The sequence below is a fragment of the Rhinopithecus bieti genome, unplaced genomic scaffold, assembly GCF_001698545.2.
Source record: "Rhinopithecus bieti isolate Rb0 unplaced genomic scaffold, ASM169854v2 scaffold_31527, whole genome shotgun sequence".
In the NCBI taxonomy this organism is placed as follows: Eukaryota; Metazoa; Chordata; class Mammalia; order Primates; family Cercopithecidae; genus Rhinopithecus; species Rhinopithecus bieti.
In genome coordinates this window covers 990,869-1,004,957 of record NW_016813959.1, presented here as the reverse complement: position 1 = coordinate 1,004,957, position 14,089 = coordinate 990,869, and the positions used below count along the sequence as shown (strand labels likewise).

The following is a 14,089-nucleotide window of genomic DNA, read 5'->3' as shown; positions in this document are numbered from 1 at the left end:
CGGGCGCCCCTCCCCAGCCTCGCTGCTGCCTTGCAGTTAGATCGCAGACGGCTGTGTTAGCAATGAGGGAGGCTCCGTGGGTGTGGGACCCTCCCGGCCAGGTGTGGGATATATTCTCCTGGTGTGCCCGTTTGCTTAAAGCGCAGTATTGGGGTGGGAGTTACCCGATTTTCCAGGTGTTGTGTGTCTCAGTTCCCCTGGCTAGGAAAAGGGATTCCCTTCCCCTTGCGCTTCCCAGGTGAGGCGATGCCTCACCCTGCTTCAGCTCTCGCTGGTCGGGCTGCAGCAGCTGACCAGCACCGATTGTCCAGCACTCCCTAGTGAGATGACCCCAGTACCTCAGTTGAAAATGCAGAAATCACCGGTCTTCTGTGTCGCTTGCGCTGGGAGTTGGAGACTGGAGCTGTTCCTATTCGGCCATCTTGCTCCGCCCCCTTCTCCATTTCTTTAAAGCAGTGCACTTGTTAAACCTTTTTATACCTAGGAAGCCTCCTTTGAGAAGGCTCTAAAAGGAGTGGGCGTGGATTCTGGGATAACTGTGTATATGAGTAGATTTGAATTGCAGAGATTTTGTTTACTTCTGTGAACCAAGATAACTTTATATGCATCTTATTAGCTTAGGCACCCCAGTCAGGTAGATAGATTCAAGCTGTCCTGCTGTATTTATATAAAGTTAATAAAAAAGGAATAAGTTGAAATCTGAGATTCTGTTAATGGTGGATAAACTTTTCTTTGTTAGGACCAAAACGTCTTTGACTCCAAGAAGAAAGTGAAATTAACCAATGCGGAAGGAGTAGAGTTTAAACTTTCCAAGAAACAACTACAAGCTATAGAATTTAACAAAGCTCTACTTGCTATGTACACAAACCAGGTGGGTAATTACCTTTGGTGTCATAGCTAAACCTTTTGTAATATGGTGTATGAGGAGTAATAGGGATATTAGTCTAATCTGTTTTTAGTTTTTGTTTGTATTTTGTCGTCGACTCATAAATATATATTTTTCCTTCCTCAAAATATTATATATATTATTGACCGGGCACAATGGCTCACGCCTGTAATCCTAGCACTTTGGGAGGCTGAAGTGGGCGGATTACTTGAGCTCAAGAGTTCAAGACCAGCCTAAGCAACATAGCGAAACCCTGTCTGTACATGGTGGTGCATGCCTGTAGTCCCAGCTACCCTGGAGACTGAGGCACAAGAATTGTTTGCAGTGAGCTGAGATTGTGCCATTTCACTCCAGCCTGGGTGACAGAGAGAGACTGTCTCTAATAAAAAGAAAGAATGTTATATGTCATAGATTTTATTTATTAAACAAGTAATTTGCCCAATTTCTTAGAAGGGTGTAGAGTTGACATCTTTTAAGGGAAAGAAAACAGTATTCACACCTTTAAATGAGATAACTTTCTCATTACCTTATTTCTAATCTGAATTAAGATAAAATCATCAAAGATGCTGGCCATGATTATAGATTTAAGACCCATCTTTCATTTTTGCTGTGTATAATCACATCAAGTTATAAATGTTAAGGAGGTCAAGTCTAACTCCAGTAAGCATTCTACTTCTAATTTTATACTCTTTTAGAGCAGAAGTTTTAGTGGGAGAGAGAGGCAGTAATTTTTTTTTTTTTTTTTTTTTTTTTTTTTTTTGTGTGTGTGGAGACTGAGTTTCGCTCTGTTGCCCAGGCCGGAGGGCAGTGGCACGATCTCGGCTCATTGCAAGCTCTGCCTCCAGGGTGCATGCCATTCTCCTGCCTCAGCCTCCCTAGTAGCTGGGACTACAGGTGCCCATGACCCATGACTGCGTCCAGCTAATTTTTTTGTATTTTTAGTAGAGACGGGGTTTCACCATGTTAGCCAGGATGGTCTTGGTATCCTGACCTCGTGATCTGCCTGCCTCAGCCTCCCAAAGTCCTGGGATTACAGGTGTGAGCCACTGTGCCCGCCCGAGAGGCAGTAATGTTTCTGTTATTTAGAACTGAGTCAAGTTATTCTTAATAATTTAACAAGAAATACGTATACATTTTGTTTTTGAAGCAAATGCTTATACTTGATGTGTTTGATTTTTTTAAACAGTTCTAGAATTTAGGCATCCAAGTGAATGTTTAGAATTTCTCCTTTACTAAAGGCTTTTAGAGTTCATAGATTAAATTCAATAAATGGAAATCATTTTCTTACAAGAAAAAATTGAGAATAGATACTGTAAACTGATTCTCTTATCCTAGGCAGTTCTTTGGTTAATATTTGTTTCAACTGATTTTCCCATGTTTCTTTTCTTTCTGGTCATTTAGTGTTTAATTTCATTAACCAGTTTATTTTGTTGTGGGGTTGGGTATCTTCTAGGCTGAACAATGCCGCAAAATATCTGCCAGTTTACAGTCCCAAAGTCCTGAGCATCTCTTACCTGTGTTAATCCAAGCTGCCCAGCTCTGCCGTGAAAAGCAGCACACAAAAGCAATAGAGCTGCTTCAGGTAAAATAATTACTTGAATGTGTTGTCAGGCATTTGCAGCCTTGTTTCTTTTTCATTGTGTTGTAATAACCTACAAGCAAGTAAATTTAATGGGAAAACTAATCAGAAATGTACCACTACACAAATTTCAGTGCCATTTTAGTCAACTCTTGGGTTACAGCTTTGTTTTATATAAATTTCTGTAATGTAAGTATTTGTTATAAATGCTAAAGAATGCTGTTTTGTTTGGAGATCTATTTAACCTGAGTTAGGGGATTGTTTGAGGCAATAACCTGAGTTAGAGGATTGTTTAGGCATGTATAATTCTAGAACATGCTTAACCTCTTTTGCAATAATCTGATCTCCACTGAGTTCCACTCCAGAACCTCAATTATGGAGATACTGACTTTGTTTTTATCAACCCAAACCAGCTATTATATTGCATATTTAAATTTCTTGAATATAAACTACATTGAAAAGTTGGACAGGTACAATTAGGATCATCCCGACAGACACAGTTGCCTAACAGGGACACTCAGTGAAGAGATACTGCCCCTTCCCTCCCCCCAGAAAAAAAAAAAAAAAAAAAAATCTATTTAGTAATATTTATTACAGTTGACCCTTTGTATCATTGAGTTTTGCATCCAAGAATTCAACCAGCCATGGATTAAAAACTTTGTGGGGGTCGCCTGGCGTAGTGGCTCACATCTGTAATCCCAGCACTTTGGGAGGCCCAGTCAGGTGATCATCTGAGGTCAGGAGTTCAAGACCAGCCTCGCCAACATGGTGAAACCCCATCTCTACTAAAAATACAAAAAATTAGCCGAACATGGTGGCACATTCCTGTAATCCCAGCTACTTGGGAGGCTGAGGCAGGAGAATCACTCGAAGCTGGCAGGCGGAGGTTGCAGTGAGCCAAGATCACGCCACTACACTCCAACCTGGGTGACAGAGCAAGATTCCACCTCAGAAAAATAAAAAAGCACATTTTGGGGTTGGAAATGTATGATTGCCTCTGTACTCAACATATACAAACTTTAAAAATCATTATTCGCTAGATAATATAACAACTATATACATAGCATTTACATTATATTAGGTATTATAAGTAATCTAGCAATGATTTAAAATGTATAGGAGTACGTGTGTAGGTTATATGCAAATACTGTACTTTTATATAAGGGACTTGAGCATCCTTGGGTTTTGGAATGCGGGATGGTTCTGCAAGCAATACCCCGTGGCCAAGGGATGATGGATTTCTCTGTTAGTGACTTACAGAAAACTTGACATTATTACACTTACTTTTAGAGCATACCTTTAAGAAAAAAAGTGGGTGTTGAATAAAAATTTTCCCAAGTTAAGATTTTGACCGGCAGCCAGAAGTTTAATATTTTAAAACTGAATTTAAAATCTTATGTAGGCCGGGCGCGGTGGCTCAAGCCTGTAATCCCAGCACTTTGGGAGGCCGAGACGGGCGGATCACGAGGTCAGGAGATCGAGACCATCCTGGCTAACACGGTGAAACCCCGTCTCTACTAAAAATACAAAAACTAGCCGGGCGAGGTGGCGGGCGCCTGTAGTCCCAGCTACTCGGGAGGCTGAGGCAGGAGAATGGCGTAAACTCGGGAGGCGGAGCTTGCAGTGAGCTGAGATCTGGCCACTGCACTCCAGTCCGGGCGACAGAGCGAGACTCCGCCTCAAAAAATAAATAAATAAATAAATAAAATCTTATGTAGCTGAGTTAAATAACTGTAATGTATACAATTAGATGTGTAAATTAAATGTGATTTTTTTTTTCCCCAAACTAAAAAAATTTAGGAATTTTCAGATCAGCATCCAGAAAATGCGGCTGAAATTAAGCTGACCATGGCACAGTTGAAAATTTCTCAAGGTATTATGGTTTTCATCATGGTTAAAATATTTGAATGAAAACATGGTTGAAATGATTCTACAGTTGTGAACTATGTGATTTTAAGTTTTTTGTGTAATGGTAAAGCATAATAATTACTGTTTCAAACATGCAGCTAGATTGTATGATCTCCAACAGATTTAGTAGTGAGGTAATTGCCCCTTTTCACAGATTATTCCCAAATTATTAGAATGATTCTCAATCTGTGCCTTGAAAGTTCTGAAGCAAAGAATTCCTCTGTTCCAAAAGACCATACATACTACTCAAATTGCCTGAGTATGTCACATGCAGAAATGCTTATGTCTGTCACTTGGTAATATTTGTATGACTACTTTGCATCATAGTTTTCAGAATTTCTTAGCTTGGCCCTTCATTCTTACTTCGTTTTACATTTTGCCACCTATGTCTTTGGGCTTGGGGAAAGGTAATAGAATTTAACAAGAACTGATGTGTTTGAATCTTAAAACTGCCAATGTTTTTGTCTGTGGTTTTGATCTAACTTTGACTATCTAGAGCTGTGTTGCCCAGTTTGGTAGTCACTAGCCACATGTAGCTATTTTAAGTTTAAATTAGTTAAATTAAATTTAAAATTCAGTTCTTTGATTATGCTAGCCACATCTTAGAAAAGTTTAGTAGCTGTGTGCAACTAGTGGCTACAATATTGGACAGCACAGATATAGGACATTTATATCATCACAAAAAGTTCTGTCAAACAGCTGTGGTATAGAGTGTGGATTTTCAATGGGGGTGACAATTCGTCACAAACATCTTAAATATTACAATGGCTGAAATGAAAATTTTATGAGTTGAAGGAGAGGAGTTGGCAGTTAGAGAAAAAATGTTTAAAATGTCCTTAGTAGGGCAATAATGAAAACAAGGTTGAGACACACTGCAGATCTCCCTCTTATCCAATTCTCACATTTCTTTACTTTCCTTATCTCTTTTTCCTTATTCTCAGCCCTGTCTTCTCTTCTTTGCCCTTTCCTTGATCTTTCTTCTTCCTGTGTTTAGTTTATTTTTTCAAGGATGATTTATTATCTTGAAATTCCTGACAGTCTGTCATGGTTTTTTGTTTGTATTTAAAGACTAGGAATTTTGAGTTATTGAGGTTTGCAATGAGTACAAAATCAGAATTTAACACCATAGGAAATTTTCCATTACACTCATATCTACAGTAACATGTTTCAAGGCCTTTAGGGAAGGACCCCACCTTCAAGTTACAGCCCGAAAAAGAAGAAATAGAACTCAACAGACTGGGAGTTGAGAGACTTCTTTTCTGGTAGCAGCTCTGCCATTAACTTTCTTTGTGAACTTAAGCAAGGTATATTACTTCTTTAGAGCTCAGTTTCCTTATCTCTAAATGAATAGAGTTCACCATCCCCAAGACCTCAAAACTTACATGTTTAGAGATGTTACAAAATATGACTTATGGTTGCTTTCCAAAGCAAAAGTAGTGGGAGGAAGTAAAATTTCTTGTATTTTTTTTCATAATATGTGTTCTTCTATGTAATGCTGATTTTGTTTATTCTCCTAAGGTAATATTTCTAAAGCATGTCTAATATTAAGAAGCATAGAGGAGTTAAAGCATAAACCAGGCATGGTGAGTTTAAAACATTACAAAATTGAAAAGTAGTTGAATTGATAATTTATTTATATGTCTAATGTTATTCACTTTATTTATATGTGTAATATGTGTTCACTTTAAGGTAGGAGTAGTAATTATAATAGTAATGATTGTGTGGTGTAAATTTAATTTCATTATCTGCTCTGGTATTGGTTTCTTATTCAGTCAAATGTGCCAGGCACTATTTAGGCCTTACAGTATCACTGAAAGCCAACCTCAAATAATCTCAGATCTGTGTAGGGAATTTCTTAGCCTAAACCATTTTCATCAGTGTGATGATTTCTTTAAATTAGAACAATTTCGTAATAGTGGCCAACAAATTTAGTTTTTAGTTTTCTGATTATTCAAATATTGCAGGTTTCAATCATTAATATAGCTGTGAAAGCATCTTTTCCATAGTATAATTCTGTAGTGCATCTTTTGGACAGGGGCTGTTTTATTCATGCTTGCATTCTCTAACATGACCTCTGTGCAGTTGGCACTCAGTAAATGTAATAATATGGTAGTGCTTTCCCTTGAAGATTCATATTTTAAGGATTGTGCTATAATTACTTTACCTTAAAGTCAAATATAGTATATGACTGAAAATAAAATGTTTCTAATATTTAATATATGGCCTTCTTTTACCTTTCAAGGAATGTATCCATTTCATTTAAGTTGCTGACTTTATTGGCATAAAAGTTCTTCATTGTATTTCTTTATTATCCTTTTAGTATCTATAGAACCTCTCTCATTCCTGATACTGGTTATTCATGTCTTTTTTTCTTTTTCCCTCTGATTAGCCTGACCAGAGGTTTGTCAGTTTTACTGATTGTTCTTAAAGATCCAGCTGTTTGTTTCCTTTCTATCCTCATCTCGTACTGCTCATCATCCCCCTCCCCCTCCACTCCAGCTGCGTAGGCCTCCTTCCTGTCCCTAAGCGACACTAGGCACTCTTTTTGCTGGCTTGAAGCAGCTCATGCCACGTGGGATTCATCATGAGAGTTCAGCCACTCTATGTATGCCTCACTGATCATACACTTAAATGTCCAGCAGTGTCTTATTGTATGAACATTTCTAAGGGCTTATTCTCAACTTCTGTACTTACCAAACCATTTGTGAACTGGCACTGCTTTAAAGGAAAGGTTTATTTTACAGATAACTACCTTCATATTTGGAAAACACGGTTGTTCATGGTATTTCTAGAAGTAAAGTTACTATGTTCTCTAAAGGGAGTAGCTTTCATGATAAATCAGGTACTAACAGAGAGCCTTTATTCGCTATTTCTTCAGTGTTTTTTATTTTCAAAAATGGTATTCTGGGAGTGAAGGGAGGATTCACTAATTTATACCTTTGGCTGTGTAGGTGTCTGCATTAGTTACCATGTACAGCCATGAAGAAGATATTGATAGTGCCATTGAGGTCTTCGCACTAGCTATCCAGTGGTATCAAAACCATCAGGTAAACAAATGGAGTAAAATGTTATGAGGGCATGTTTTACATAAAATAAAGAGGTAGTAGTGAAAAAATTCAGGCAAACTGAAGTATTACACGTCACTATTTTAAAAGTGAAATACTATTTAGATTATCAAATTCATTTTTTTCAGTATACCAGATCCAAATTAAATTATTAGAAATAAACAATGGCTGCAAAATAGAAAAATAGCTCATTTATATTTATTCAAGCTCCTTGCTGTATGTGTACATGTATTTGTTTATGTAATCTCAAGAAATAATAATAGTACATGATTGCATATTTAAGAGATCATCTTTAATAGCTAGAGAACCCACGGGTGGTAGCAATTAGTACAACAGTAATACATGGAATAGTTGTTTATCATGGCTCTAGTAGGAATATCATTATTTCCAGTATGGATCTCTGCATGAGCAGTATCCAACTTAAAATTATACACAACGCTGTGCAGGTGACATTTTATACTGTTAGTACTGTTAGCAGTGGAAGGGTATCAGTGCTCTGGGAAAGTATTATATTAAATTAATGTTTGAGAACTATGGTGGCATATCTTTAAGATTTGATTATTATAGGGGGATGTTTCCAGTTATAGACACCAAATAGATATAGGTTGTTTTCCAAATTTATCCGTTGGTGATTGTACAGTTAATAATTTGTCCACCTGCTTTCCTCTACATGTGTGGATGATTTTGTTGTTTCAGGCATTCAGTGAAACTTAAGATGAGGGATCTAATGCATCGGTGTATTTCTTAAAGGTCTAATGGATATAACTGCATTTGCTTGCTAGATATTTAGCTTGAAACTTTTTTTTTCGTTTTATTGAAACTGTAGCCCAAATCTCCTGCTCATTTGTCCTTGATAAGAGAAGCTGCAAACTTCAAACTCAAATATGGGCGGAAGAAGGAGGCAATTAGTGACCTACAACAGCTATGGAAGTAAGCTCTGAAACATGGAGTTGTAGAAATAACACATTTATTGCTGCTACTTGATATGAGAGAGTTACTTGTTTATATTACTTTCTCCAGTTTTATAAACAGTTCAGTAATTTTCTTATTTCTTCTTTTAGACAAAATCCAAAAGATATTCACACCCTGGCACAGCTTATTTCTGCTTACTCACTTGTAGATCCAGAGAAAGCCAAAGCGTATCCTTTTGATTGTTGTTTCTTACAGCTCCTCAGTAGCACAATACATCTCTTCTAATATCTGTGTTTTGACTGGAGCTTTTTCCATTGTAAATTGCAACTAACAAATCCTCCTTTTAACTAGTAAAACCAAAAAATGACAATTTATTGATCAGTGTGATTGAAAAATGCGGCGATAGATCCAACTTAGGGTTCAGTTTCATCCAGAAGCAAAAATGAAGTCAAAAGGGTATAGCGTCTTTTCCTCCAGGTTCAAGTTCAGCAGCAAGGAAAAGAAAAAGCGTATTTTATGTGGGTAGTTTTGCATGATTCTGAAATCTTATTTTCGGATTCAACTACTTAGGTCACTTGCTTATCTCAAATAGTTACTTGATAAGCAAATTTGATGCCCTTATTGAGCTTGGATCATATGTGCTACTCTCATCAGAGTGTGTTCCCAAAACTGAGGTGGGTTGGTGGATGCTAAGCAGTCTCAAGTCATAAACTTGATAGTTGTTTTGGAATGGAGTTTGTGTTAAGCCACCACCTTGCTCCACATCATTGAGTTAAGGAATAGAGGATTAGATTATGACTCCTCATGTTCTCCTTTCAGAATACTGTGTGTACTATATAATTGATACGACTTGTAATTGTTATTGTATAGAAGATTTAGGAACATTTTTGCTTTTGTTGAAGGTCATCAAGAAAAGACAGTCTTCCAGTGTCAGTAGATATATTGGCAAACATATATATCTATATAAATGTGTGTGTTTGTGTATATTATGTTCCTGAACTCCTGTTCTATCACAGTCTTAGTAAACACTTGCCATCGTCAGATAGTATGTCTCTAAAAGTAGATGTTGAGGCTCTTGAAAATTCTCCTGGCGCCACGTACATTCGGAAGAAGGGTGGAAAAGTTACTGGAGATAGTCAACCAAAGGAACAAGGGTAATATTTTTCGCTGTAACATTCTCTAATGCTGATTTTAAATTAGACAAAGAATAAAAAATATATTCTTATAGAAATTTTGTGTGAATAAAGTTCTAGTTCTCTTTGTTTCTTTTCCATTTCTTTCACTGTACCCAGCTCTTTGTCCTTATTTCCTTCCCTTTTCCCTCAGCCCAAAATTAACCTCTGGTATTAATCTATTATTCCAGAAGTTTTTCTTTGTGTTTACACATACAGGTGGTTTATGAATATTTTTTTAGGTTAGTTTATTTTTTGTTATTTAGTTTCTTATTTGTTTATTTGTTTGTTGAGACAGAGTCTTGCTCTGTCTCTCAGGCTGGAGTACAGTGGCACAATCTTGGCTAACTGCAGCCTCCGCCTCCCAGGTTCAAGCAATTCTCAGCCTCCTGAGTAGCTGGTACTAGAGGCTAATTTTTGTATATTTGGTAGAGACAGGGTTTTACCCTGTTGGCCAGGTTGGTCTTGAACTCCTGACCTCAAGTGATCCACCCACCTCGGCCTCCCAAAGTGCTGAGCACCATGGCCAGTTATTTTTTATAGAAGGAAAATTGTACTGTACTTAGTGTTTTCCAACTTGCTTTTATTTAATGAATTTTAGAGATCTTTCCACATACTAAAATGTGGACATATTTCATCCTTTTTAAACACTCCATAGGCTGGATGTGCCTTCCTTTACCTATAAGTTATTGTTGTACATTTAGTACATCATTTGGTGTATGATTTATTTTGCTGATTTGATGAAAAGGTTAATCGGCTTCATTTACTTACAAGAAGTCAGATTTTGACTCGTTTGTTCCATTGTCATCTTAAAAATATAGTTAGCAGAGACCTACAGTAAAATGTTTTAAGATTTTACTTTTGACTCAGAACAAATAGAGCATGGAAAAGATAAAACATTTCCTTAGCTTTGTGGCTTTCATACGTTTTATTACTTTCTCCTTTTTTGAATGCCTTTTGAAATCTAAATTTTCCCTAACTTAAAAAAAACTCAGCAACAGTGACTGATTTCTTCCTAACAAACTCTGCATTTCATAAAAAGCATTGTCGTTCTCATAATAACTTCCAAAACTTTTAATAAGGAATTGGAGTCTCAAAGAGGTTACATTGTTCCAAATTCCATTTCATCTTACAATTATAAATTTAGTTGGAGTTCTTAAATGGATTTTCAATTAAATATGTTTACTATTTTTTTTTTCTTCACCAAACAGGGTTGGGTAACAACTAAGAACACACAATTCCTTCTTTAGCCTGGCATAGTGGCATTTGACTCTAGTTCTAGTTACTGGGAGGCTGAGGTGGGATGATCGCCTGAGCCCAGGAGTCTGAGGCTCCAGTGAGCAGTGATTGCGTCACTGCACCCCAGCCTGAGTGACAGAGAAAGACCCCCATCTTTAAAAGTTTCTTTTAAAATAATCTTTCTTTCTTTTTTGTTGTTGTTGTTGTTTGTTTGTTTTCTTTTTTGAGACAGAGTCTTGCCCAGGCTGGAGTGCAATGGTGCGATCTCAGCTCACTGCAACCTCTGCCTCCTGGGTTCAAGTGATTCTCCTGCCTCAGCCTCCTGGGTAGTTGGGACTACAGGCACCTGCCACCATGCCTGGCTAATGTTTGTATTTTTATTAGAGACAGGGTTTCACCATGTCGGTCAGGCTGGTCTTGAACTCCTGGCCTCAGGTGATCCACCCGCCTCAGCCTCCCAAAGTGCTGGGATTACAGGCATGAGCCACCGCACCTGACTTCTTTCTCTTTTTTCTTAAACAATCATTAAGATATACATTGAATTTTTAAGCTTTTAAGTTTAAGAACAGTATTTTCATTAGGCATTATTAATGCTCTTTATCTTACTAAAAGTTAGTATTTTGTTATACTAACTTTTGGATGCAAAGGTTTAGTTTCTTTTAACAATACACTATGTGATAGGTTTACGCTAGGTGTTGACCAGAAAATAAATCATGGTACTTGCTCTCAAAAGAACTTGAGCCCTGACGTGGTGGCTCATGCCGGTAATCCCAGCACTTTGGGAGGCCAGGGCAGGTGGATTACTTGAGGTCAGGAGTTCGAAACCAGCCTGGACAACATGGTGAAACCCCATCTCTACTAAAAATACAAAAATTAGCCAGGCGTAGTGACACATGCCTGTACTCCCAGCTACTTGGGAGGCTGAGGCAGGAGAATCACTTGAACCCAGGAGGTGGAGGTTGCAGTGAGCCAAGATCGCGCCACTGCACTCAGCCTGGGTGACAGAGTGAGACTCCGTCTTAAAAAAAAAAAAAAAAAAAAGGAACATGAGTCTAGCAGAAGGAAATATATTTAAACAATAATTGCAATAAAGATTGCACCTGTTGTGATTGTACAGGGCATAGAGGAGTACACCGGAGGGAATAGTCACTTCTTCCTGAGGACAGTGGGAAGTTAGGAAAGGCTTCATGGAGAAGATGATTGTGTTGACCCTGAGGAAGATGAGGACGAGGTAGGCAAAGGGTGAGCTAAGGCAGAGAAATAAGAAAGAGCAGAGAACCGTTGGGAAATTTTAGTATGGCTGTGGAGTATAATTTGTAGGGAGACAATTTAGAATACTATTGCACACTCTGGGTAAGAGATGAAACACTCAAGTAAGATAACAGTATGTTGCATTTCTTATTTGGGGTATCCTGAGAGAACTTTCACAATTGAATGACTTATAGAATGAATTGTTGCTGTCTCATCTTTAGTTCACTGTTTCATATTTCTTGAGTTATATCACATAAGAATATATAGAGAGATGTATTTTTATGTTTTTCTCTGTTCACTAGAGCTTTCAGAATGCTTTATTTTGAGATAGGAGTCTTGCTCCGTCACCCAGGCTGGAGTGCAGTGGTGCAATCTCGCTCACTACAACCTCTGCCTCCTTGGTTCAAGAGATTCTCCTGCCTCAGCCTCCCGAGTAGCTGAGATTACAGGCACGCACTGCCACATCCAGCTAATTTTTGTATTTTTAGTAGAGACGGGGTTTCACTATGTTGGCCAGGCTGGTCTGGAACTCCTGACGTCAGGTGATACCTGCCTTGGCCTCCCAAACTTCTGGGATTACAGATGGGAGCCACTGTTCCCAGCCACTTTCAGAATGCTTGACAATTATTATTATTATTATTTTTTTATTATTATTATTATACTTTTAAGTTCTAGGGTACGTGTGCACAACATGCAGGTTTGTTACATATGTATACATGAGCCATGTTGGTGTGCTATACCCATTAACTCGTCATTTACATTAGGTATATCTCCTAATGCTATCCCTCCCCCTGCCCTTGACAGTTATTTTGAAGTGTTAATTTGTATGCCCTTTTTAGTGCCTTTTTTGGTGAGTGTACTTAATACATATTTTACTTACATTAAAAAATTAATAAACTCACAGGTTTTAAAATATGAAAGATAAAAAAGTATAAGAGTAAGTTAAAAGTCTTCCATCTGTGTCTGCCCACCTCCCTCCCAGGGCCATAACCAATGTAACTTGTTTTGCATCTCCTTCCAGAGATAATTCTTTGCATGTATCTGACCTACACGTGTTCTTCTGGCAAAAAATTTATTCTCTAAAGTCGTGCCAAACATAGAGTAACTTACCAAGGGATTGTAGATATTCATGCTTGTGCAGATTACTTTTTACATAGACTTAATGTGTGCCACTGAAAAAAATTTTTCAATGTAAACAGAATCTGTTTTCGAATTGTCACCTCTGTTTTCTAAAGTACCTTCCAAAAATTATAGTATCTGAAGCTTAATGGACTCTAACCTGAATCAAATCTTAACTAGTTTGTTAGCTTTGGTGAGCTGATACCAAGTCTTAAACCATGTTTATGATAAGTGCCCAACTAACTCTTACAGAGCACTTACTTAATGCTTTATAAATATTTTATCACAAAGATGGTAATGATTTTTTTTTCTCTTTGTAGACAGGGAGATTTGAAAAGAAGAAAAGAAAAGAAGGGTAAGGCATTAAAAAATCTTTATAAATTTTCTACAAGATAAATGTTTGACTTTAGCCCCATATAGAAATATTTGGACATAAATATACTGCCCTCTCTTATATCTTTGAAAACTTTTTATCTTGACTATAGCTAACATTTAATTTTATTCTGTTACTTTAAAGATTGCAATTCACTAGTTTGCCTAAATTCAAATTGTTGCTCCCTCTTTTACTCTGTGACTATGGACAGGCTATTTAATATACCTGCCAGAGTGTTTCATATGTGGAATGGAATATGATAGTATATATCTTATAGTATTAAATCAGATACTACATGTAAAGTTCTTAAGAGTGGTGCCTGGCACAAAAGTAAGCCCTTACACATTATGATGTTTCTGCTACACATAACTACAAAATTCCATCAAACTAGCTTAAGAAAATGTACTGTTTATAAAGTTGGCAGTCTAGAGGAATGTTAGCATCAAGGTTGGTTGACTCAGTATTTCTCTCTCTTTGTTCTGCTGTCCACAAAACAGAATTCCATTAGAGTCATACAATGTATACTGGAAACAGTCAGGGCCACATACTTGTCATTTATATTCATCACAACAAAGAAGCCCTCTC

At 37.4% G+C, this 14,089-nt stretch overlaps 1 protein-coding gene across 3 annotated transcripts in view; it reads left to right on the top strand.

The window, feature by feature from the left end:
* Window positions 1-14,089, top strand: part of SRP72 (signal recognition particle 72) — a 39,012-nt gene that overhangs the window by 18,464 nt on the left and 6,459 nt on the right. The window contains exons 9-17 of one of the 3 annotated variants that reach the window (XM_017849245.1): window positions 740-871; window positions 2,340-2,468; window positions 4,266-4,338; window positions 5,892-5,956; window positions 7,325-7,420; window positions 8,265-8,368; window positions 8,500-8,577; window positions 9,367-9,504; window positions 13,452-13,486. In XM_017849245.1, coding sequence (XP_017704734.1) covers window positions 740-871; window positions 2,340-2,468; window positions 4,266-4,338; window positions 5,892-5,956; window positions 7,325-7,420; window positions 8,265-8,368; window positions 8,500-8,577; window positions 9,367-9,504; window positions 13,452-13,486 — 850 coding nt within the window. Of the gene's footprint in view, window positions 1-739; window positions 872-2,339; window positions 2,469-4,265; window positions 4,339-5,891; window positions 5,957-7,324; window positions 7,421-8,264; window positions 8,369-8,499; window positions 8,578-9,366; window positions 9,505-11,878; window positions 12,336-13,451; window positions 13,617-14,089 lie in introns of those variants that run through there. The other 2 variants (XM_017849243.1, XM_017849242.1) reach the window with 2 other exon arrangements.